Source organism: Amblyomma mixtum, chromosome 2 (genome assembly GCF_055824585.1).
Source record: "Amblyomma mixtum isolate Tamu chromosome 2, ASM5582458v1, whole genome shotgun sequence".
NCBI lineage: Eukaryota > Metazoa > Arthropoda > Arachnida > Ixodida > Ixodidae > Amblyomma > Amblyomma mixtum.
Window position 1 is genome coordinate 287,074,659 of NC_143013.1, and position 22,541 is coordinate 287,097,199.

General features: G+C 50.3%; 1 protein-coding gene across 6 annotated transcripts in view; it reads right to left on the bottom strand.

Moving 5' to 3' along the window:
• Window positions 1–216: 216 nt before the first annotated feature.
• The window catches only part of Sarm (sterile alpha and armadillo motif), a 158,354-nt gene continuing 136,029 nt past the window's right edge, over window positions 217–22,541 (bottom strand). For all 6 annotated transcript variants that reach the window (XM_089574314.1, XM_089574310.1, XM_089574309.1 and 3 more), the window contains exons 2-11: window positions 17,200–17,397; window positions 15,055–15,516; window positions 13,007–14,395; window positions 12,715–12,891; window positions 11,849–12,209; window positions 5,419–5,518; window positions 4,853–5,042; window positions 3,878–3,999; window positions 2,507–2,831; window positions 217–1,496 (exon numbers count right to left, since the gene is read on the bottom strand). In XM_089574314.1, the coding sequence (XP_089430440.1) occupies window positions 2,546–2,831; window positions 3,878–3,999; window positions 4,853–5,042; window positions 5,419–5,518; window positions 11,849–12,209; window positions 12,715–12,891; window positions 13,007–14,395; window positions 15,055–15,516; window positions 17,200–17,397 (3,285 nt within the window). In that variant the 3' untranslated portion in view covers window positions 217–1,496; window positions 2,507–2,545. The remainder of the gene's footprint in view (window positions 1,497–2,506; window positions 2,832–3,877; window positions 4,000–4,852; window positions 5,043–5,418; window positions 5,519–11,848; window positions 12,210–12,714; window positions 12,892–13,006; window positions 14,396–15,054; window positions 15,517–17,199; window positions 17,398–22,541) is intronic.

Consider the following 22,541-nt stretch of genomic DNA (forward strand, 5'->3'; position numbering starts at 1 on the left):
CCACCTACCAGATTAGGTCTCTGAAAGAAAGGTTTTTATTTTCTTTGCATTTGCTTGGGTTGCATAATACCCTACTCAAAAGAAGGGTTTGTCTTTTGCATTTAGTTGTAGGGCCAAAATAAGGTCCAGAACTCTATAGCGAACAGATTGAATACACAAACTAGGTGGCTTTAAATCCAGTGTAGGTGCAGTAGAAACAGAACAGAACACTGCAAATTATTTTTATAATATAAAACAGTTTATTCAACTTTTACATAGCGGCATCTGAGAACACATTCTGCAATATGTACAACAATGAAATGGTATTTGTTTTTCTTTTCGACAGTGCTCAATAATGTAGTAGGCAAGCACTTGTGTAGGTTGTAAAGGGGATGGAAGACGAAAAAATAATAAAGATAACGCAACACAAACGGGTGACTTAAAAATACTAAATATCCCTAGGTGCCAGCACCGGGGGAGAAATAATTTACAATGACTATCAAACATCAACAAATATCGGGTGTCTCGTTTTCCTCCTGTAGCACTGTGTGGGAACATTACCAAGAAAAATAGTGACAGTGCCCGTCTCTAAACAGAGCAGACACAACCTTCTTTCTCGCGTACTCTCACTGAACCTATTCTGTGCATCCTAGGGCAACAACCTAGTGAAGAACAGAGCTCATTGCAAGCACTTGGTTAAATTGAGAGTAACAAGGTGCGCTGGACGGAGAAAACATAGCTGTTACCAAGTTCCAAAGGCTAGCATTTCAACTGCAGCTTTCTATTTCCAATGCTGAAAAAAGTCTGGCTCCTTGTAATGGCGTACAGTTACATACAACGACTTAAATTAAAACTTCAGAGCCCGCGCGAAACACTTTATGTTCGCCCCTTCTCTCCAAGTGCCAGCTCTCAAACATTATCAGGCATGCTACAGTAGTATCTTACTGGTTCTAATACAAGCTGCAGCTCTCTTAGCTGGAACACAGTCACAACAGCCGATTCAGCGAGCACTCGTTGCTTCAAAACCTATCAGTACCAAAGGCTGCAAGACACACACGTAAAACCTCAATATTGCACAAATCTCCTGCCACTTCGCAACCCATACCTGGGGCAACAACTTGCATTGTAGTCGCAACAACGGGCGATGAATACTTCTCGCCGAAAAGTTGCCCAGTGGCATATTCCATTTCCTTATTCTACCTAAAAGTGGCTCACAAATGACGTTCTTTGAGAGACAGTCCAAGTCCATATTGTTGCTCCCGCAAAATACGGTTTCCGAACAGTTTCCTTGAAACCATGAGGGAGGCGCCATGGCTTGTTGCATTGATATTCTTGAGGAGCTTTCGTGGTAGATCCTGTGAAGCAACTGTCCCATTCATAACAGAGACAGGCACAGGTTCTCCAGATGGGTTTCTTGTCTCCTCTTTGCATTGGTTGTGGAACCCTGCTTCAGCGATGGAATCCATTGTGGAAGTCGATGTAGCAGACAGCGCTGTCCTGCTTTTATGGCGTGGGTCCTGCAAGACAGGTGAAGGTCACGTCATTAATGAAAAACTGTGTGATATATAAGAGGCCTACATAGTGATCCAATGAGATTTCATCCGCTTTTGGGGCCTCGGAAAGTACCAGAAGCTCAAATGACAGAAGCCTACAGAGGCTTGCAAAATCTCGACAGACTGCATATGGGTGGTAGTACTGCTACACATTAACATTTCATATTGCAGAGAGTCGCTTTTTTTCTGAGTCCTGGCGCATTCGCTCAGTCACTGCACTATTCACTAAAACGGAGAGTTGAGCTAGTTGGTACATGTTTCTTGGGAAAAACAGCGCTAAGACGAAGGACAAAGAAAAGAGGACAACAGGACCAGCGCTGACTATCAACTGAAAGCTTTATTAGAAACAACAAGCAATGTATACTCCATCGACAACCAAGAGCGCATGACAACATCAAAAGCTACAATGATACATCAATCACCTGGATCAAGATACTTTAGTTCACAGTCATGAACTGTTACAGAGGGGATGCTCACGCACGAGTCACTGTTTTTTTGGATATGAAAGGCTTCACTGATTTCCCGTGTTAGTTTATCTTTGTGCTTGTACAGGATCCTAGTTTAATTAAAAATGGGGGTACATGATTTTTCAGAAGAATCAGGTTGGTCATTCTGGGAACAGTTCCTGTAATGCAAGGCCAAGTTTGACGACGGAGCCCCTTTTAAAGAAATGTGGTCTCTTAAGCGGGTGTTCAAGCACCTTCCTGTTTGACCTATATAGGTCTTCCCGCACGTGAACATCCCCTCTGTAACAGTTCATGACTGAACTAAAGTATCTTGATCCAGGCGATTGAGGTATCATTGTAGCTTTTGGTGTTGCCATGCGCTCTTGGTTGTCGATGGTGTATATATATTGCGTGTTGTTTCTAATAAAGCTTTCAGTTGATAGTCAGCGCTGGTCCTGTTGTCCTCTTTTCTTTGTCCTTCGTCTTAGCGCTGTTTTTTCCAAGCACTGTTCACGAGGTGCCACTCACCGTGTTTGGGGGGACCCTCTGGGCAGTGGTGCTGCGGGGTCAGCAGTGTGGCTGAGCAGGGAGCTGTGGCTGTGGCTGCTCTGTGGGGGCCGCCCGGCCGTTGCTGGACTCTCGGTCAGAGCAGGTGCTGCCCTTGGCGCTGTCGTTGCTGGCGCTGCGCTGATAGACCGCTGCCCGGCAGCTTGCCATCGTGCTCGGGGTGCCCGGCGTCCCAGGCCCCATGCCCACATAGCGGCCCAGCGGACCGTCACTGCGCACATTCATTTCGCCCCGCATGAACCGCTCCAGCTTGTCCACACATGCGTCCTGGTAGTCGTGGATCCATCTGCATGGAAAGACGTGCAAGATTAGTTTTAAATGCTCTATTAACTGCTCTATCAGTGCTCTATCAGTGCAAGACAACTCAATTACTTCATGAGGCCAGGTTACCCTCTTAAGTACTCCTGAGTGCTTAACAAGGTGGTGTTATACACTAAGTTGTAGAAAGTGCCCTCAGATCTGCACCTCTGAGGCACAGTCATGCTGCCATCACCGTGCACCTACAGTTAGTGTCAGAAAAGCAGATAGTGTGGTTATGTACGCTATGTGCCTTGCTAAATATTGTAGGGCTGATAGCACTGAAATGTACCATGATTGTTATCATGAGCTGAGTACATGTCACCAGCCTGTTGCCTCCCATGACTAACCCTGCCCTGACTGGCCACTCTCTTTCTCTGCATTTCCTAACCTCATTTTAAAGCCCACAGAGGCCTAATGTTCTTGTACTTGGTGAGAGAGAGAGATATTAATGAACACAAGAAGGGTGTGCCTGGTTGTGCTTATGCCATCATTAGCCATGGACCCATGACTCTTGTCAATCTCATGAATAGTGGCGAAAAGCTTTGCATCCATAGCACAGTTTATGGAGGCTTGAGTGCATGTAGTGTAATATCAACATGGAGCAAAAGAGAATCGCTGCTGCAGTTGACATCTATATAGTAGATTGCATTGCATTTGAAATCCAGTTTTATGCTTACTGACGCTTTGGTCCAGTGAACATTATGTGCATTACATGGAGCCCAGTCAAACCACCCTTACTTTTCACAAGCTTTTGGTCCGCTTGTAGTAAAAACTGGCAAAGCGGAAGTTAAGCAAAGCATGGAAGTCAGCCCCTCAATAACACTATGTGTGTACTTGTTGAGGCATTGTGGCGGTAGAGTTGTGAAATAAATGCATGTTTGAGGTATGTAATTAAGGAAAGATGTAAAGAATTCATGTGCATATTGTGAGAACCAAGATGATGCAATATATCAATGGAAGCTACAAGTTCTAACAGTATACCTAGAGGACCTGACGGTGCCTAAAAAGATGACCACAGAAGTCTGCACTTACCGCACACCGTTGAAGTAGCACACGGCCCTCATGTCCTCAGGGAGCACTTCTGACTCTGGCCACTGAAAGTTGTCCAGGATTGGAATGATGTTGCACTGGCTCTGGAGAGCTTCCACGATTTCCTATTCAAGGGAAAAACAAAACTTGGACTTAATTTCACATGGTTTGGTTTAAGTTAGCCATCAAACTTTTGTTAGGACAAGAATAACATTTCCTATCAACCCAGGAGAAAACATTTAGACACCATCTTTTGTTAGGATATTGAATAAAGCTGCTTGTGCGTGAATGAAAATTTGTTTCCTAGATGTGTGGTGCAGGCAGTTTTACTTCAAAAAAGGAAAGCCAGAACTCTCAACAACCACCACAACAGGTGTGGTTGTAAAGTTACCGCAGATGTATGACCCACACCCTTTCCTCACTAGACATCTTCAAAGAGACAAAGATATGTTCCAAGTCATTTGCAGTGAGAAATCGTATGCTAACAGTTTCTGTCTTGCCTGGTATATTTCCGCCCAATTTTTTACATTTACTACATACAGTCTTGCCTCTCCCCCCATGGCTGCAATAGTTTACTCAGTGAGACTGCCCAGGCCACTAGCTCTTGCAGCTGACAAAGCACACTTATTACTGATGTCACAGCACGCGCTTCTATGTCATCGGTGGCTAGCTGTGCAATTAGCCTAATAGGCACCACTGCCGCGGCCAAAGCACAAGAATCTGGGGTGTCCTGGCAACACGTACAGCAGTAGAATTTGCAAACGTGACCATGTCCTCTAAACCCCATGGGTCTTTGTTCATCTGTCCAATTCAGTTTTGCAGTTTATCAGGAAAATAATAGTCTAGTATGCTTAGGTAAATAAAACAGCGTGGTTAAATTACCATTGCAGAACTCATGCACTTGTTGCGTAGAATTGCAAATAAGTGATCACACAGTGAACTTGATGGATGAACAGCAGCTACAACTGCACCACTCACCCTGTGCACCCAGTCCTTGCGATCGGTGTCACCCATGCATCGGTCGAGGGCGTTGGGTGTGAGGACGAGTAAAAAATGCTTCGCCTGCCGGATGCTGTTGAGCAGGTTGTTGTCGAATTTCCCCGCCTCCAGGCGCTCTACGTCGATGAATACTGAGAAGCCCCGGAGTTGCAGGTGGACCTTCAAGAGACTGAAAGAGGGAAAAAAAAAAATTCACAGCTTAGAAGCAGGCACTCAACATGGCATCATAAGAGGTTCCGCGAAGTTTGCCACAAAATTTCTGTCATAGACACCATCATGACTACTTCTACCATTAAGAAGGGAAAGATACTGAACCGAAGAGCAGACAAAGAGCGATAAACATAAAATGTTTGTGTTAAAAGCCTTTAGGTGCCCAACGCTTGTATGGCTGATCTTAAAGTACACATGGCATCATGTGAAAGCTTTTTTTTTATTCTGGTTGCTAAGTTGCAACAAATGGGCCGGCAAATACTGCGTTGTTTTTTCAGAACAGCGTAAAAACGGGCAGTTTGAGTCATTTCCTCAAACAAGACATGCATGCTTACCTAGCAAGCTGAGATCCGTTGGAGCGTCGGTAGCTGACGAACACGTCCAGGCTCTTGTTTCGTTCGATTTCATCCGCCTCATCCGCGCTCTGGTTCAAACCTGCGAATATAGACAGCAGAAAAATGCATGCCTCTTAGCCCAATTTCCATAATTACAAAGAAAGGAAAAAAAGGCTAGAATAAAATGCAATATTTGACCAAGAAAACTTGTTAACGTTCCAAATTTCGAACAACAATACTGTGAAGATTCCAGGGTATTTCATTATTCCTGCATAGTGCCTCGTGATTGGAAGAGTGCACTGTAGAGAATTTGATCTCGAAGGGAATCGATAACCTGCAGAACTTGAAATAAGAGCATCAGTTCAATCAGATATTGGTTTGAGTTTATGGGGTTTAATGTCCCGAAGCAACCCGAGCTATGAGGGTTGGCGTAGTAGGGAGCTGCGGATACTTTCGACCACCTTTGGCTTTTCAACGTGCACTGACATCGCACAGTACACGGGCCTCATGAATTTCACCGCCGCTGTCGAAACAGCGTCTTTCCAGTCGAGCTCCATAACCACAGAGCCACCGCGGTGGCTAGAGCGTCAGTTAGAATGATCCGAAATTGAATTGAAAGTAAAAGTGAATCAAGTGAATTGTAATACATGAGATTCCACTTTAGTTAACGCAATGATTGTGAGTGCAGGTGGACCTTCAAGAGACTGAAAGAGGGAAAAAAATTCACAGCTCAGGAGCAGGCACTCGACATGGCATCATATGTGGTTCCACAAAATTTAATACAAAAATTATGGCACAAAATTACTGTCAAGGACACTGTTGACCACTTTTACCATTAAGAAGGGAAAGATACTGAATAGAAGAGCAGACAAAGGGTGATAAACAATAAAATGTTTGTGTTTCCGCACAAACATTCGCACCACCAGGGCGCGCGTGTCATTTGTCGCAATCATCGACACCTTTATCACCATCATCAAATAACAACGTAAGCACTGCTATCAGTTCAACTGTGTAAACACTTTGCATCCATCTGCTGTACAGATATTCATGTCATTTTCAACAGTCTTATCTTCTACCGCGCTGTGATAAATGTTGGCCGCGGTCTCATCACCCAGTGGTAGCAGCCCGGCAACGCAGGACGTGTTTAATTCGTTTCATCGTGTGAGGAGGGCCCGTTCGCGTACTTCCGCCAGGGCGTCGGCCGGCACGTTTCGCCAGCCCGACTAATTTACGCCTTGTCGTGTCTTCCATCGGCGAGGGGGACAGGTGACCGCATAATTTAAACCGCGTCTACGTGCTCCTCGCGGCGTTCAACGCCACCACGCACGTGACTCGGGCACGTTCTCACGGCGATGACGTCATATTAAACGCGTAGACAGACACGCTATCTCCGCCTCGCCCCCCCCCCCCCCCCCCCCCCCCCCCCCCCCCCCCCGCTCGCCCAAGTGGCGAAGTCAACGGACTTCCCCGCGCGTCGTGGCCGAAAAGGAATGCGTGCGGAGAAAAAAAAAACTAAATTGAGAGGACTAAACGAAAGAAAGCATTGTTTTGCAGCTGCGTACACGGACCAGAACATGCCCGTGCACGCCGCCCGCACGTTCTTTAGAGGCGCCTTTTACGAGCCCATAAAACATCGAAGGCCGCTTGCGCGACGGGCGCTCCCGGAGACATCGCAAACTGTGCCCAGATAACAGGGTCGCCCAGTTAGCCTTTCTTTATACTTTCAAAGCATTGGCTTTATGTTAATTTTTTACGAATCTTATGTTTCCAGCCCTTTCTTCGTTGAGGTGCGCGTAGCGCCACGCAACGCTACATCGGCGCACTTATCCTGCACACTCGAGCGTTTAAGCTCGTTGCGGAATTTTCCTTTTTTAATTTTCACTTATTGCAAGAGTAGCTGTTATGCACGATCGTGGCGCACTTCATGCCTTTATCACGACGCAAAAGCAGTTCTCATCCTCAACAGCAAAGGGGTCTTACGTACGATTATGAAGAGTTTTTGATCCTGCGGACGCTCATGCGAAATTGATCCGCTGGTTCTATAAACGACTTTTTTTTTAGAGCGCAGCTCTGGCGTCCGTTCCTGGGTTTCGCGTCGTCGTCGGCCTCGTAACCAGCTCCGCCCCCCTTTCATCCCCCCAGCGCTAGCAGCGACCGACTGATACCGCTGGATGCCGCTGACGCCGCTAGAGAGTCAAGATAACGTGACTGCATAGAACACCGTCGCCGCCATGCAGAAAGAGGAGGAAAGGGTCCCCCCCCCCCCCCCCTGTTCTTGTGTGGCGGATAGGGTGCTCTTCAGTTGCCGACGCTCCGGTTATTTCACGTAGGCCCCGGCACGTCGACGAATACGTGACCACCTTCCCACGGCTAGACCTGGTTCTTAGCGCTGCGGAAGCGAGGGTATCATATTGTTTGTGTCGGCATCGGCGGCGTTGTCCCTGAAACCAACTCCGCAGCTGGGGTTGACTCACTATCGAAAAGGTGAAACAGCTTATTTGCTGCGCTCAAATTTCGCATTAGGAAGTAACGTAATCGTCGGTAATTTTTTTTTTCATTCAGTGTTTTGCAACCCCTGTACGCAAGAACAAGAAAAAAAGAGTTGGAGGGTACACTTAAGCTCCGCCTTAAGGGTATGACGCGATAGCGTAATGGGTGAATTGCGGTATATGCAGAAGGTCACTCTCTACTTTACATACGTAGATCACTGGGAGTCCTTATACCCCTCCTGGCGCACCGGTGCTCCCAGCGGTGGGCCTGCGCGGCCGAGGTTGCTCTTCCCGAGCGACCAATCATTAATTTAGCTTCCAGCTGCCACGGTGTGCAAGCTTGCTCACTATCCGGTGGGCATGTTGATGATGACGTCACGAGGTCACGTGACCTAGGTGGCCCACCTGAGTACCGGGTTCTGAATGCACGGCGAGTTTCGCAACAGGTGTGATCAAAGAGCATCCTCATACCACCCTCCGCTACTCCGCCATTGTCACGGCACCAGACATGCCACCTTGCCATCATCAGTCGGGAGAAAACGCGCGTGGCAGCACCTTGGCGTGGCGGGAGCAGCCACGGCACGGAGCTGGGAGGAGGAGGCACAGGTTGGCCATAGTGCAGCGGTTCCGCAAAATGCCCCAATCGGTAAGCAGCGCGCACTCGCGCGCGCGAGGATCCCGAAATAGCGCGCGCCATTCGCGCAGAGACCCGGAGCGAGGGCTCGGAATGCGCGGAGACATGACGGAGCAGTGGCCCAGAGCCAAATTTAGCCCCGGAGATAAGCGCCACGTGGCAATTTTTAGCCGGGGATTCCCGGGCCACTCGTGGAAGCACGCGGGCCAGCCAGCTGGGACGGCGCTCGGCCCGCGCACTTCGAATGAGGCGCGCGCGTGCGCGCCCCGGGCTCACCGCCGTGGACCTCGGTCCAAATAGAGTGCGGCGCGCGGGCTTGTGCCACTGTCGCTGCTGTTGCTGCTGCTTCTCCTTGGCTGGCACGGCGGTGGCGGCCACGCTGCGGCTGTTTTCAAGAGCGGCCTTGTTTACCGCTCTAAGCGCCCTGTGTACCGCGCCGCTCTCCACGCTAGGGCCCAACGAGGTGTTGCAAGCAACAGGCGGGAGCTAAAGCTGCAGTGGCTCGTTCTTGCCAATAAAGTAAAAAAAAAAAAACGCTCGCAGCATTCTGTCATTGCGGCTTTCGTTCAATGGGAGCGGCTCTGCTCGAGTTGTAGACGTCTCAGCGTGCAACGGGCTACCGCTAGTAAGCGAGCGCAGCACCGTCGTCCTCGTTATAACGAAACGGTTTTTAACGAAATAACGGATATAACGAACGTATGGCGATTCGCAAAGGCATTCGCAAGTCGCACTATAGCTGTGAACGAGCCGAGTGAGCGTGCGCTGCTACTCTACAGTTCATAAACCTGTGCTCCTTTAGACGCAACGCAAATTCGTATGTGTGGCCAATTGACGGAAACGAATGGTATTCCTCTCACCGAGCAGTCACTGCCGACTTTTCGGGCAGGTATGAACACAGCTCACCACTGACGCGCGTTTGCCGGTTGCTAATATTAGACATTGAGCCACTTGCTCCACGGACTTGCACCTGAACAGAGTGAGTCATACGCAGCTTGCCACATCAGAACTGAGCAGACAGAGAGCATGCTCAATGTCACTCGCTCTTTTGTAACCTTCTAAAAACAAAACCAAAAAAGAACGAGATGCCGATTATCTGCCATGATATCTGGCGCTGGTGATTTCGCGTACAGTATAGCGTCACCATGTGCGCGTGGTCTCACGCAAGCACAGGTGGTCGCCAGTGCCAAGAACGCAAATTGAATCGGTAGGCTGCTTTCCTTGCGGGACCGGTGCTATCTTTTCCCCACTAAGATTCTTTTTTTATTCTTTCGTTGCTATTTTGCTCCAGCCGAGTTTCTTTTTCGAGTCGGCCACGCTACAGCTGGTGCTCGTCTACCCGGCTGCTCTAGTGGCGCGAATGCCAAGAGGCCTGACGTCATCCTCTCCTCCCCCGTTGCCAGCGAACAATTTGTCAAGAGGACGGGCACAGGTCGCCCTAATTGAACCCGAGACCTACTTCTCTGAACAGGGTGTTATTCTGCAATGGGAAGGGGTAAAAAAATGGCGAGCGTGCGGTAATCCGCTATCGAACGTCTTGAAATGGGGAAGCAATGACTGACCTATCTTTGCAGATATAAAGAGTAGCGAAGAGCTGCAGTAGCTATATATTTTTTTTTTTCATGTATTCGTTCAGCAATGTGTTAGTGACAAGGTTTGGCTAGGTTTATGGGGTTTAATGACCCAAAGCGGCTCAGGCTATGAGGTACCCTGTAGTGGTTTGGTTTGGTTTAACGTCCCAAAGCAACTCAGGTTATGAGGGACGCGGTAGTGAAGGGCCCCGGAAATTTCGAGCACCTGGGGTTCTTTAACGTGCGCTTACATCGCACAGTGCATGGGGTTCTAGAATTTCCCCTCCATCGAAATTCGGCCGCCGCGGCCGGGATCGAACCCGCGGCTTTCGGGTCAGTAGCCGAGCACCATAACCACTGAGCCACCGCGGCGGCCACTGTTATACTGTGACAAGGCCCGGGTCAGTTCTATCCAAGGACCTAGTAGTGAACAGAGAATTTCGGTATTAAACATATGTTAGAGGTTCGAATGCGTTTCATGAAATAATCACCTTTTATCGTCGGCACGAAAGCACTTAGTCTTGACCGGAAATTTACGCACGCGACGTCCTCGGCGCCGAAGCAACGACCATTCGAATACTTATTAATATTTCGGCACGAAGTATATAGAATACACTTAGCGTGCCAGACAAAAATTCGTGAAAGTATGCGCTTTCGGATCGCTCTTAATTCAGCAGCTGGCCAAGCACACAAATGGACGAATCGGTGCAAACTAGTTCCCCGCTACTGTCCTTGAAACGCGGTAGTAAATTTAATGTCACACGCCTGTCTTTCCACTCTCGTGTAAACTGCTTTGAGAGGGCTTCCTCCCTTTCGAAACCGCGTTCAAAACGAGGGTACTTTTCGTCAGAGAGAGAGAAGGGGGGGGGGGGGGGGGGGGGGGGGGATAGCACGGGTCTCACTCGCCAAGAATGACAAGTACGGCTTTCCGCAGCGTACGCATGGTAAGAAACGAACGCCTCTCGAAGCGGCAACGACGGGCTGCTTGCTGATCTAGAGGTTGCGATGAGCGACAAGATCGGGAGACTTAACGATAAGAAGCATGTACTGGGCTTCACGCACCTTGCAGTCTGCACAGTCAGGCATTAGATGCCCGTAAGGATAGTAGAAAAGAAGAAAGTTGTCCGAGTTGCTTTTACGCATCGATAATCGGGAAAGCAAGGTATAGCTGAGTTCCGCAGTTTTCTTATTTGCGGCAGGCGGTCTCAAATCCGCGGCCTGAATACCGTATTTCACAACGGGAGGGATGAAATGAAGGAGAACCGGGAGTAGCCGTAGGGGAGGACTGCCGATTAACAGAGACTTTTAGCATAGCGTGTACAACTTACCATGCGCCGTCAGTGTGAGCATGGTGCCGGCCAGCTGTGCGCACGCCTGGTGCGTCGGGAAAATCAGCACGCACTGGCGGCGAGCGATACGCAGTAGCGCTAGTCCTGTGTGGTCCTCTCTTGTGTTCGTCTTTATTGCGCTACTGTTCTTTTTCTTACCACGATACGCAGTAAGGCGGTAGCGGTTCGTGCTATGCTAAATGTCTCTAATACCGATCACGCGGTCATCGTTTGACGTGCACTGACACCGAACACCACACGGGCGTTGTTGCATTTCTCCTCGATCGAAACGCGGCCATCGCAGTCGGGATTCGATCCCGCAACCTCGTGACTCAGCTGCCGAACGACATCGGCACCCAGCCGCCGCGGTGGAGACAGCATTTCACAATGGCGGAACTGTGGTATACTCACAGCGGATGGCCTGTCCTATGCGTAACCGGTGGATGGAGTTGTCGATGCCGCACTCCTTGAAGAGCTGGTCGTCGTTGAGCAGCTTGAGCGAATCCTTGTCGACGCCGCTCTGCAGCATGCGGTACGTGTACTGGCTGAAGTCGGTGCCGAGGCTCTGCAGGATCTGGTTCACGTTGGTGGTGTCCACCGAGGAGTAGTCGGCCATGCGCTTCAGCTGGGACAGCTCGCGCAGGAACCGGCGCCGCAGGATGCCGTTCTTGATGCCTATGTCCTCCTTCAACATGGGCTCATCCAGCTGCAGCAGCAGGTCGCCGTCCACTCGGCTGTTGACGAACTCCGAAGCGTAGTTGGTGAAACCGATCTGCGATCCGGCACGAGAAAATAATACGTTCATCGCACAATCGAGGACCTCCGCGGTGCTACACGACACCTTGTACGAAAGCTTTGACAGCGATACAAACTGAACGCGCATACGCTAACGGTTAGTGCATGAAAACACGGCGTGCAAAATCATGACAAGCGAGCACCGGTCCCGATCTTGTCTTTTGTCACTACTAATGAAACGCGATGTTACCGTTGCATTCAAAAGTCTCATTATCGCCTCGAATGGGTGCGCAGACATGAAATGAAATGGGCGTCACAATCACACCCAACAGGGAGGGCTCTTCTTAGACAACAGGCGTTCCTGCACCACGTGTTGCGAAGCTCCTACTCAGATGTTATCTTACATATAATAACTAACTTTCAAAGACGCCTTGTAAGAGCGGCGCGATAATTATGATTTGCGTGACACTTTCAAGCTCCTTCCGTTATCAAAGGCGTGCAGTCAGTTACATGCGATTAGGCATAGTAATCAGTATTCCCACCTGCTTGACCCACTCCTTCACGTCCTCCACAGTCCAGAGAGGAACCTGCTGGGACAGCTTGTGCGGCACCTCTTCGCCGATCAGCTGTAGCGCTTGTGCCGCGAACTTGGATGCGATGGCATTTGGAGAGCTGGCGACTTTGCGCAAGGCCTCCAAAGCTCCGATCTCTGCGAACACCTGCAGTGACGAAATGCAACGCTTGCTGAAGGGCATTCGAAACGCTGCCGTCGTGCTTGATTGAAGAGAAGAGAAGGCAAGCGAAAAAGCACCGCGTATTCGAGTGCTCACTTACCGACGTGTTCCCTTGACGTTTCTTGATGCCGGCTTCCATGGCGAAGTGGAAGGCAGCCAGGCTGCGGGCCTCTTCCCTGTTGCTATCCAGCACGGGAACGAAGCGAAGCAGCCAGTCTTTGGACTGTCCGTGGACGTGAGCCACGTGACTTTTTGCGAACTCTTCGGGATGGTGGCTGGTCACAAAAGGCTCGACCAGATCCAGCGTGCCCGACTTCATGACGGCCGCCTCGATCTCCTTGTTGGCCACAAGCGCCGCGATGGCCAAACAGGCGTAATACTTGATGTTGTCGTCCAGGTTGAAGGCCAGTGGGAACAGCCACATGGGAGCCTTGTGCTTGATCATGGCCTGGTGGTTCTCGGGCCCGCCGTACAAACTCAGGTTGGCCAGGGCCGATGCACAGTGCCGCAGCGTTTCCACGTCACTCGTACGGCAGTCGTACAGGATGGACTTCAGCGCTCCGAGGCGAATCAACTCGCTGCACGTGGATTCGGAGTGCTTGAACAGGTGACACAGAATGCCCGTTCCCACTCGAGAGTAGGAAACCTGGTTGTTGAAACTGCACGCGCACGCCACCTGGACCACGGCCTCGAGTCCGTGCTCGACCACGTACGACCTGTTCTCCGTAGATAAACACTGTTCCAGAAGCTTAGCACTGGCAAATTGCAGGTCCTCGCTGCCGGACGAGCAGTTCTTGAGGATGACGTCCAGTCCGCCGTTCGTCCTGAGGATATTGCACATTGTGAATCCTAGGTCGTGCCCGTAAGTAGGGACAGCCCACGCTTTGCGAATGATGACCGACATGTTACCCAGAAGGTCTAAAGCTTCTTCCTCGGCGGCGGACTTCAGTTGCTCGACGCACAGGGCCATGCGGCTGGCGAATCGGGAGATAGCCTTCTCCACTTCCGACTGAGCCAACGGCGATCGCAGCCCGTCCAATTCCTCGACGAGCCCCTGGCTCACGGCGAGCCGCTGGTTTGAAGGGAGCGGCGGCAGGCTGCTATTGAACATCTCCTGAGTCGGCGATGTCACGATGGGCGAAGCACAAGAACTGCCACCGCTGCTGTAATCCATGTGCTTGACTGACTGATGCGAAGCAGAAGTTTTGGAGACTCCCTTGGAGCTGATGAACACTTTGGAGCTGGCCGATGAAGCGGCGCTCTTCTCCTGCTGGAGTACACCTTGGGTGTACATCTGGCGCTCTTCCTTCTTCGCCATGGAGATCTGCTCGGCCGTGTAGTCATCCGTGGACATCTTTGCGGCTGAGGCCGAGGCGGTCTTCTGCTGCTGGTGCAGCGTATCGCCCATCTTGAGCTGCTTCTGGTCTTGCTTCGTAGCGGCCATTTTCTCGGCGGAGAATCCCTCGCCTTCCATACGTGCCTTCATGGCCTGCAACAAAGCCAACACCGAAACAATTAAGCGATGGCCTCCCTTACATACAACAACCTACATTGACTAGACGTTCTGCACGGGACCGAAATTGGTTTCATACATAGTTGTGCATTAGACCAAATCGAACCATGTCAGAGCCATCACTCGCTTTCAGTTGGCAATATGCCTTGCCTTCATTTTATGACTGCAGTTAAAATTTTAAACTTTTGTAAGCTATCAGTGATCGCCTCCGTCGCCGAGTATGCCTCGCAGTTATAGCGCAACGAATTCATTTTACTTCATTTAACTAACACTCGAACTATAAGCCAAACTAATGGCTAGAGGAAAAGCCAGTGATTTTGTATGCCACAACCTTAAAATTACTCAATTAGACCAAAAAATCCATATTTTAGACAATTTTTCCAGAAATACCCTGAAAACTCCGTAATTTTGGAAAAAGTGAGACAAGATTCCCCTTCTTGTCCTTCTTAAAAGTCCTTTTTTTTTGCAAATTTTACCGTAAAATTCTTTGAAAAAGGAAAAATTCCCGAATGGCACATCACCGGCAAAAGCACTGGCTACGCGTTTTTCTTTCTAGTTTGCGGTTGCTGACTCCTTGCAGAGGGTGTACGGGTGGGTCGAAAGGGGCCGCGAAGGTAACACTGGCCCCTGCGTACCTGCGAGTGCTGCTTCTCCTGGAACGTGATGTCCCCCGCCTGGATCCTCTTGAGCTCCTTGTTGGTGGTGGCCGACTTCTCGGCCGTCACGCCGTCGGCCACCAGCTTGCTCTTGGCCGACGAGGTGACGCGCTTCTGCTCGAAGCGAACCTCGGACGGCGTCGACTCGCGCACGCGGCCGCCGTCCTCGGGGACCTCGGGCACCCCGCAGTCGACGGAGAAGCCCCTCTGCGACGAGATCGTCTTCAGCCTGGAGTCACTGCTTGAGCTGCTGGAGCTGACGCTCACGCTGCGGCTGTAGTTGGTGCTGCGGTTCTCCTGCTGGAAGACCTGCTGCTGTTCTTCCTTCTGCTGTTGCGTCTGCTGCTGCGAGCTCGCCAGCGAGTGGTGCAGCATCTGAGACTTCTTGTTCAGCAGTGACCCTGAGCTAGAGGAGGACGACGTCGTGGAACTCTTCATCACCTGCGCGTCAGAGGTCCGAAAGGAAGGAAGACGGGATGATGACGTGTGCGCAGTGACCGTTTGACTTAACTACCGCCGATAAAACGCAGAGTCGGAAGACAGCTTCATATTGTGCACAGAGTACACGGACATCGTTTTTTTTTGTATATAGGCCATTTATACTTTCGCTAAATGGGCACACGTGCATTGAGTCTTGAATTGATAATCTTAATGACTAAATTACCCGATAGATGCCCTCAGCGGAACAGACCTCCTTCTCTGGTACAGCACCAAAGAAAGTCTATAGCTACTGATTAGACATGGATAATTTTATAAGGGAGTCAACAGTCCTATAGCGCACTCATTTAGGGGCAGGATATGCTGCCGAAGTCCCGGGTATTCGGTATTTGTGGTGATGGAAACCAGCTCCAGGACTTGGACAGCATGGCTTGCCTCTATCAGGGAGCGCAGTAGAGGACCGTTTACTCCCTATTTACTTGCTTATATAGGGCAGTTCGTATTTACACGAGTTCGCAAACAAACCGCGTACACAATGCCTTGGCGCTACGACGAGAACTTTTTCCACATTTAGAACCCACAACTGCGGCACCCATTGGTTCCTCACTAGATCACTGTCACAACTATCGCCCGTCAACCGGCTGCCTGGTGCAAGCCGTTGAGGCACAGGGGCCGCTTTACGCTCCCCTGTGGCCTAAAAGCGAGCGTTGTACATTTATTTGTTGAGGTCGGTCAGCCCGTGCGTGGTGCACGTGTGTCGGTGCGTCAGTCCTCCAAAGGAACTCGAGGGGTTGATGGATTAAAACAAATATTTACTCGCATGCAGGGAAACACAAAAACAGGTAAAAACGAACAGAGGAGTAGCAGAAACTATACATAACACGAAACGCGACAAGTAGGAGACAGACAATACAAAAACACACAAATCCAACTACAGAGAACAAGAAGGCGTACAGTGCATGAAAGGAAGTAATACACAAAAAGTTAGGTAGGAAAAGACAGTCCGGCGGACAATTCACATACGGGGGCCGAGGCGATGACACCGGTTCCGGTGGCTGTCGATGCGGCGATGGCTCGAAGGCGGCGGGCCTTGCGCGATGGAACGCGCGTACCTCGGCGCAGTAAACCGGCCCTCCACGCCCGCAGACACACCACCCAACCTCTTCAGCTGCCTATTTCCTCCCGACTGTGCCAACCGCTCTCTGCAGCCTGGACGGGCCGGCAGATAGCATACTTCTTCCCTTTCCCTCATCATCGGGGCGCTTTTGTCAACGCGGTGGCGACGGGGCAGAGGGGACGCATTAACCCGCGAAGTTCCCTCGGAGCGCCGCGCGGGAGAGTACGGGAGAGCAGGAGGGAGCGCTATGCCTGCATTCTCCACTTTCAAAAAACAGCGCACCCGTACCACCCCTCTAGAACTTTCCACTCCTCCTGGAATTCCAGTGTCGGCTTCGCTCGCCGATGGCCGAGCCCCGAGAGAATTCCTGACGGACCCCCAGCAACAGCCGTGCTACGTGCCTGCTGCTATTCGAACGCCGCTTCTCCTCTCTCCTGACGAGACACGTTCCACTGGTCCGTGACAATCATCCATAACTGAACAAAGCTGACAACGGAACACACTCTTACGGAACACGCCGTTCAGTTGTGCCATGCATGCAAGTATACGTTCACAGCACGCCGACTCACCTGGGAGCTGCTGGAGTGCTTCTCCGAGGCGCTGTAAGAGGAGGAGGAGACAGTGTTCATCTTTTCGCTCAGCTGCGACGCCTTGGCCAGGTTTTCGACCACGCTGCTGATGTCGGCGCCGTTGCCCGCGCCGTTGGACGAGTTCATGGGCGCACTCTTGGGAGGCGTCGGCGGCCGCTCCGGCGATATGTCCGCCATCTGCGCATACACAGCGAAGAAGGCGAATGTCAACACCTTTCGCGCCTGTGCAACTTGTTCGGCAGGCGTCTAAACCATTTTATGACACCGAGGGCTAAGACTTTGAATTTGTTCCCGTATACCACTGAAGTCGCTATAGGCCTTACTCTCAAGCTAAGGGATTGCATTGATTGCCGGTGGCCGACCGAATGACTACACATCACTCAGTCTGTTAGAGACCCAAGTCACTGAATATTAAGTCATTACCTAAAATGAAGACGCGGCCTCAGGACGGCTCCTATAAACTATAAAAACCGCAGAAGCGAAAGGGCTATAAACTTCCACCGCCTTGCCCTTCCCCAGCATCAGTCATCGTCAATCACGTATGGATTTATTGTGGAGCAGTCACAAATGTAAACACTCCCAGCTTCATTACAAAGTACGTGGGGAGGATAATATGACAGTGAAGTTAATAACATATGTTCAAGTACGGGTTTAGCGTCCTGAAGCGGCAATAGGCTATGAAGGACGCCATAGGGGAGGGCTCCGGAAGAATGTAGGCCACCTATGGCCCTTTAACATGCACAAACATCGGACAGCTCACGGGCATTTTCGCATTTGGTCTCCATAAACTGAAATGCCAGAACGAAACAACCCAGGCGTCGCAGAGGAACCACTTCGTATGAAAATTCATTGAAAGCCGTGTATTATAATTGTGTTATAAATCAGTCATCAACTGCTGTCATAAACTGCCACTTTGACCGGTGTATGTGCACTTGTGGGTGGCATCAATAAAAGCAGGCCGGCTGCTTTCACACATCAAGAGGACTGCCTATAGCTTGTGCAGAAGAAATAATTTCGTTTTCCTCGACCGCTTAGTGACCGTGGAGGACAGTTACAAGTGCACCAGGCCAAAGATTTCAGTACAACCAAGAGCTGAAAATACCGTCACGCAGTTGTAACCAAACAAAGCACGACCGTGCCTTGCTTTTCAAAACACCCGTCGCTCCTTCACTGGAATGGAAGCTGAGACGAGAATCATGCCGAACGGAGAGAGAAAAAAGCGTACAAGTCGCTAAAACCTTACTCCCAGTTCGCGCCAAGTTTCTGGTCAGTCACGTCAAATCGCGCCTCTTTAGCTCAGTTCATACAACGACGCGAAAAAAAAACCCGCACAGGCGACCAGCGAACCTTTTTAACATGGGCGCCACGCTGAAGATGCGGCGGGAATGGCCTCTGCGACGCAGTACGTGCGCTGCAGTGCACTGACGTCCAAACATCGTCGGCGCGACCGTCTCCAAGACGCTCCGTATAGATTTAATCGCCCAACTCGTACAACATAGTTGACGCCTGCGAACAAGGCGTGTGCGCCTTTGCTAGCTCTCTCAGCTGCTTTTCTGCCAGTGCGCGAACCATTAATCGAGAGTCGCGCACGAGGCCAGAAACTTCAGCGAAAGCGTTAATGCCCGCGATTCGCGAAAGTCGACATCCAGACGAGAATTTTTCCTCATTCCGACGCCAAAGGGACTCGGGAACCTAATTTAGTATATACGCGTGCTTCGCATGCTGTCACGTCCCCGAGCTTGTTAGAAAACAAGCTTTGACCCACACAGATAGCCACGAGATGAAAAAAAAAAAAGAAAACAGTACTGCCTGCTCCAAGGATTCTCTGGAAACGATGCAAGCCATCGCGGTTTAGGCTATACGTGAGAACACAATGTATGTACAACGTTGCAGATGGTAAACATAAGTACGGTGGCCCTACAACCTCGGGCAGTTCTCGGGATAGCGGTTCGCGAGTACAGATGCATTTATTCACTGTGTACGCCCCAAACAGTGTACGACAGCAGCGGACGTATATACGGGGGGGGGGGGGGGGGGGGGGGGGGGGGGGGGGGGGGGGGGGGGGGGGTTGCGAAACGATGGCGACCTTTACCGCGGGGTCGCCTTCGTAACGAGATGGTAGTCCAAGAAGTCCTTGCGCGATACCAGAAACTGTGCCGACGAAGTTGCCATCTTTCGTGCAATGGCAGTACGTATCGTACACATAGAGACGCGCCCGACGCGAGGTTTTTGCGTACGGTTCAAGTACCCCGGAGCGATGTAAAAAAAATAAAACATCTGTACGTCACTAGTTCCCTCTACTCAAACTTATGCCATCAGCGTTGAAAGCGGTTTCTTCTCTGCCGTTACTTGCTAAGAAACATTGTTTTACATTGAAATATAGAGTACCGATCACCAGTAAATGCCTCACCAGGCGGGGTCAAGCCAACTCGGGCCCCGCCACCCCCCCATCATTCCGAGAAAGCAGGAGAGTTCGTATTGGCAACGAGGCCAGTATTGCGACAAGTCTTCTCAGAAAGCGTTTAAGCCACTGCCATCTGCTGCATTCGACAGTTCTTCGTCTTCGGGCTACTCATTTTCAGAAGGGGTGAACGATCGGGCCACTTCGTGAGACCGGAGAACGTCAACACCGCTGACCTTCGATTGTTCGTCTTCCCCACCGCATCTCTTGTTTACATAAAGTCCACAGCTATTCCAGGAGAAACTTAACGGAGAGAGAAAGAGAGGGGGTGCACACTAATCAGAAAGAAGCAAGCAGTCCTCTAGTGCAATTCCACTTTTCACTCCCAGCGACCAAGGAAACGCTGTTCGGCGATCGAAAACAAAGGGCGCAGGTTTATGCACCCGCGAAGGGAACTGAGCAACCTTGCGGTATTTTTTTCTCTGGATATTTTGTGCTCTGCTTGTAAAACGGAAACGGAGACCATAGAGCACTTGGTTCTGAGGTGCGCAGAACTCCGCCCAGCCCTCCCAGAGGGGGCAGCAACAGCCATAGAGATAGCGCTGGGATTTACTGGGGAGGACAGGCGAGTGGATAGGAAAAGCGTGACATTGACGAAGGGGTGGTTGGAGGATTGGTGGCGGAAATCAAGGGAGGGGTGAATTTGGAGGGGAAAAGGATAAACAGACTAGACATGGTAAGAGCGAAAGGGAAAGAAAGGGAAAATAAAAATAAATTAACAATGGGGGATGTAAGGTTGGCGCCATTCAATCGCCTCTTTCAATTTTAACCGGCGCCGTAATAACGACTGAAAAAGCTGCTCTACGAGCGGCTCGGCGACAGCATCGCGGTCGTTAGCCTGGACGGCGTTCGTTGTTTCGCTAACAGCTCGTTTCCGGTTTTTTTTTTTTTTTTTACCAAAGTGAACGAGAGGCCTCCCTATCAGTTGAAGATCGCGTTTCCGCCCGGTCGCGGCTTGCGGGAAGAAAGCATCCTCCGTGGCCGAGTGCGGATCGCCCACATGTCTGTTGTGGGGAGAGGGAAAGGCAACATTCGCACCTCGCGGCTTTCTTGAAAGAGTTAAGCTCGTGGAGGGCGTGCTAGCGGTTAGCGAAGGCATCCCTTCTTTGACAGGGTCGGTGCTACACAGAATGACCGGTGTCTGCGCGCCCATATGCTAGCCACATCTGGGGAAGTTTAGCGGTATCTTACCTGCCCCGAGGGGGGCGTCGCGGTCCCTGTTGCGGGTGGGCGTTCGTCGCCGCGTTTACAAGCCGGGTATGGCGCCGAGGCCGGGGCTTTTAGGGAGAGAGCAAAAACACATGTTGTGAACCTGCCTGGTTTGAGGAGACTCCTGCTCGCGGCTTGGGAATAATTCAACTTGATGCTTTTTTTTTTTCTTTTCGCGTGGGGAGACAGCGCGGGGGCGCGCGATGCTCTGCCGCCATCGCGATACAGAGATTTTTGGTCTCGACCGGAGCCAGGCACGCAGACCGTGCTCTCGAGTAGCCGTGGAGTGGGTCCACGGGGCGGCTGGTGAGACATCATGCTGTCATGTATATACTCATTGTAAGTAGTCGTCTGTGTATATAAAACCTGCATATATCAGTGCTCGACAAGAGTCCCCTTTCTTTCCTGCAAGTCTCTTCCTACTGGCTCAGTACTTCGTTGGAAGCAAGAAGAACGGAGGAACAACCTCTCCGTACATCAAGAAGAGTAAAAAGAACCACCCTTTACTGGGGAAGTATAGGCTAGGTGGCGAAAGCTACCGCCCGGTACAAAGGGTAAAGCCATTATCATCCATCCATCCATCCATCCTCATCGGTGGCCTATTTCCTCTTGACTGTGCCTGCTGTTATTAATGATTGGTAAGCATGAAAACGTATGAGGCGGAGGCATAAAGGCTATAGGCTCGATCCTAACGGCCGGACTGGTACACCGTGAAGGAATTTGTTATTGTTCTATGCCTGAGAACCGCAAATGTATACAGTGTTGCGATATATAAATCTTCATTGCATCACTTCTGGGATTAACCCTTGAGTTCGAATTTCTTTCTGCATCAGTGGTTTTAGGCTAAGTTAGACCTAATACAGGTGGCAGCCATCGCATTGTGTCCTTTACATTTCGACTCGCTTAGCACACACTGGTTTGTCAGTTCGCGGTTTATCATCCTTTCTGACGAATGATAAGGTTAACATTTTTTTGTCGTTGTAATTTACGCGCAGTGCTGAAAAGGTATGCGGTAAGCGAAATAAGCGGCCGATTGCGTCACTTTCCGGAAGCCGTGCAAAAAAAAAAAAGAAACGCTGCTACCTGCAACAAAGCAAAGAAATGATGACGCCAGAAACTTAGAGGTCATAATAGCTCGCGCGGCGCATCCGCTGCTACTGTAAAAGAAACAAACCAAAAGCAGATTTTTTAGCGCAAAAGCAAAACTGCTGACGTACGTAGGAACGCAACAACGCCTGAAAAAAAAGTACGAAAACGAATCTTGCGGTGCAGTAAATTGCAGCGCCAACTACGTATTATGCAACTGCAAGTGATGACGCACGCAATGATAACAGCTAATCACAATGCTTCAGAACGAAGGCACAGGCGCACAGGAGCTGTCAAAAGTAAAATGAAGCCAATATAACTAAAAAAAATATAATTTAATTGCCTTCACTTCGTGCATCCTTGAACGGACATACGCATATATGGACCTTTATGTGTTGCACTCAAAGAATTAGAACCTGGCATTTACTTTTGGCGGCGGCTGTACGTCTAAATCGAAGACATGAACAACAAGACGACATCTGTGTATTCGCTCGCGAAATGAAAACAACTTTTTCATAGTAGTTCCTAGTAACTTCAAGACATATTGCTCATAATCATCATCAGC